General features: G+C 32.0%; 1 protein-coding gene across 13 annotated transcripts in view; it reads right to left on the bottom strand.

Moving 5' to 3' along the window:
* The window catches only part of LOC107618983, a 3,309-nt gene extending 457 nt beyond the window's left edge, over positions 1-2,852 (bottom strand). Inside the window, exons 1-8 of one of the 13 annotated variants that reach the window (XM_021111431.1) lie at positions 2,828-2,852; positions 2,392-2,601; positions 1,943-1,969; positions 1,741-1,809; positions 1,547-1,648; positions 1,370-1,447; positions 1,067-1,128; positions 23-921 (exon numbers count right to left, since the gene is read on the bottom strand). In XM_021111431.1, coding sequence (XP_020967090.1) covers positions 1,069-1,128; positions 1,370-1,447; positions 1,547-1,648; positions 1,741-1,809; positions 1,943-1,969; positions 2,392-2,418 — 363 coding nt within the window. In that variant the 5' untranslated portion in view covers positions 2,419-2,601; positions 2,828-2,852 and the 3' untranslated portion in view covers positions 23-921; positions 1,067-1,068. Of the gene's footprint in view, positions 1-22; positions 922-1,066; positions 1,149-1,369; positions 1,649-1,740; positions 1,810-1,931; positions 1,970-2,391; positions 2,602-2,827 lie in introns of those variants that run through there. The other 12 variants (XR_001615452.2, XR_002353960.1, XM_021111427.1 and 9 more) reach the window with 12 other exon arrangements.

The following is a 2,852-nucleotide window of genomic DNA, read 5'->3' as shown; positions in this document are numbered from 1 at the left end:
AATTAAAAATTAAAAAGAATAAACTATGACCATGGCAACACCCATAAATTTCCACACCATTAGTGAATAGAAAATTTTGATTAAAGATAAAATCTGACAGAAACTAAGTTTTATATATAAAGAATAGCTTTCCAATCTCATAAGTCATAACATATCCAGGGAAAGTCCTATATACATATACACTAGATAAATGCCAGACGTCTGATCCAATCCAAACAATAAGTTATGCAATGCAAGCATTACACACCAACCAAATAATCCAAACAATAAGTTATGCTTCACCGTATGTACCTTAATTAGAAGCTAATATTAGCAACACATCCTAGTTATCCAAATTTGATGTGAGTTGGAGGATATTAATCTCAATAAGAAAGAAAAAGAAGTCAAATATAACATACTAAGGTAAGTAGGGTTATAAAATTATTCACCTTTATGCCAATTCAAAAGAGGGTGCAACCAGTGACTAAAAACAACAACAATGTATAATTGCATACAATTAATTTATTGATTGGTTTTGAAAAACTGTTTAAAATAATTATTTAATTTTAAGAAAGCAACCCAAAAAAAAAAGCTCCATCCAAAAGCTGTCATGAAAGCATTTTGGTTGGAGTTATATGAAGCAAAATGGTCCCCAAAGCAATGGTTAGCAATTTCATGTAGAAGTACTAAAAATATCACACTCCAAGCTATTGCATAGTTCAAAGTTAATCTTGTTCAGTCATAACTATAAGAAACTTGCAGCAAAATCCCATTTGCCAAGTCATGTAGGAGGCTGAAGGCTCTTTCTTCCAGTATAAATAGAACTCGAGATACTTCCACTTACTCAAAAACCAAAAAATATAATAGGAGAAAAGTTCAAAGTCATGTAGCCAAAAAAGGGAGAAATCATCTTGATGGGACAGATCCATTTTGAGTTTTGAACTGTTCAAAGGAGTAGAATACAAATAAGAATTACCAGAAAATTAATAAAGGAGTGAACATTTAAGATAAATAAGGATTCTCAATTTTTTTTAACAGAAATTGAACTAGGCAAAGCAATTACAACTAGAATGTGAATACAATATACCTCTAGTACACATATCTGCGCAACATTATCTCTAAGTCCCAGCTTATTAAACTCAATGCATTCTTCATATAACAAATTGAACCTATAGTTAGGATAAATGTGATTATTAATTACTGCATGAAGAAAATTACAAATAAAATTGATGGATCCTCTTTCCGTGCCCAACCCACATATTCAAGGGGCATTAAATAAGTGCAAAATGAAATCTCATATTTAATTGGTGATCCTTAGAATTGAAATCTCATATCTCATATTTAAGTGCCAAGAAAAACTTAGCAAGGGATGCACAAAGTTAATGCTAACCTTCTCAAGAAACGACGCAGGGTAACATTGGTAAGTCTGCCCAAATGATGTCTCATGATATTCATATCCATCAAAAAACTGTGACAAGTGTAGAGCAGAGTAGATAGATAAATTAAAATTATACCACAAGACAATATCATCATCAGCAATATCAATATCAATAAAATCTTGTTTCACCAGTAATGCTGTGAGCTTATAGAGCCCAAAGGGAACAGGGCAGCTGACTTCCATGTGCTGATAATATTGAAACTTAAATCCAAGAATCTGTGAAGCATGAGACTGCAAAAAATAATAATAATAATAAAACCAGAGTATTAAAACTTGTCTAATCAATATCAGATATTGAAATAAGAAAAACTTAGAACAATAACCTTGGGAAAAATAGGAATCAGCTCTAGAAACACACTGTTATCGGGTTGAAGTTCAAAACACTCAAGAACCTGATCAACAAATATCAATAGCGAGGTAAAACATAAAATGAGAACATCAAAGAGAGCAGCTGCTAAATACAATAAAGACATCAACAGAAATTCAAAAGAATGGCTGAGGAGGCGGGCCTAACCTTGTCCTCACCTCAGCCATGAGTAAGTCCTTGGGTATCTGCATAAGAAAAAACATTCATTAACTATATAACTTACTTTCTATGGACAAGTTCAACTTAGGGCCAGTTTGGCTAAACTTCTTAAATAAGTTCTTTTGAAAAAGGAGCTTAAAATATAAGGACTTTTATTAATATTAACTTTTAAATAAGTTATTTTGAGTTTGGAGAGTTATTATAGAAGTCCTTGTTTTAAAGTTGTGCATTAAATAGAAGTGATAAAATAGCTTTTGAAAATAGGAGGAGTCACATTTTTTAACTTCTTCAAAAGCTCTTAAATAACTTTTTGAAAAGTTAAAAGTTTATCTAAAAAATTGTACCAAACACATTAATGTAACTTTCTATAAGTCAAAAGTTGAAAAAAGTAACTTTTTGGTGTTTCCCAAACGGACCCTTAGTTACATAACTATAATTAGAGGAATACCCTGCAACTTGGCCATTTGTGTGCCATGGCCTCCAATCATCTATGATGTAGTAGTTTAAAGATCTTATCCATGCTTCAGTTGCCAAGTAAGGAATCAACATGTCATGATCGTCGCTGTTATCAGTGAACGGTAACCTTTTTTACTGAGCTTCACATAATATGGAAAGCAGAACTGAAAATAGTCTGGCACATTCATTTAGTGAAGCAGAACTGAAAATTCAAAGGTAAGCAAATGCATGCTCAGCATAGGAATGACAATTTAAGATTAAAAATAACTACTCAAATCTCAATGCCGTTTACTACTATAATCAGATTGATGATGACTTCATATATAGCAAGAAGGAACACCTACTACATTGGAAAATAAATAGTGTGTGATAAAACAGGTAGGGACGGTTAATACTAGAATAGTAGAATTCATGGTGATAGAACATACTCTTCATTTTGGCTATGAACAGCAA

This window comes from Arachis ipaensis, chromosome B09, assembly GCF_000816755.2.
Source record: "Arachis ipaensis cultivar K30076 chromosome B09, Araip1.1, whole genome shotgun sequence".
NCBI lineage: Eukaryota > Viridiplantae > Streptophyta > Magnoliopsida > Fabales > Fabaceae > Arachis > Arachis ipaensis.
Note: the sequence above shows the minus strand (reverse complement) of the source record. Positions and strands in the feature narration are given on the sequence as shown.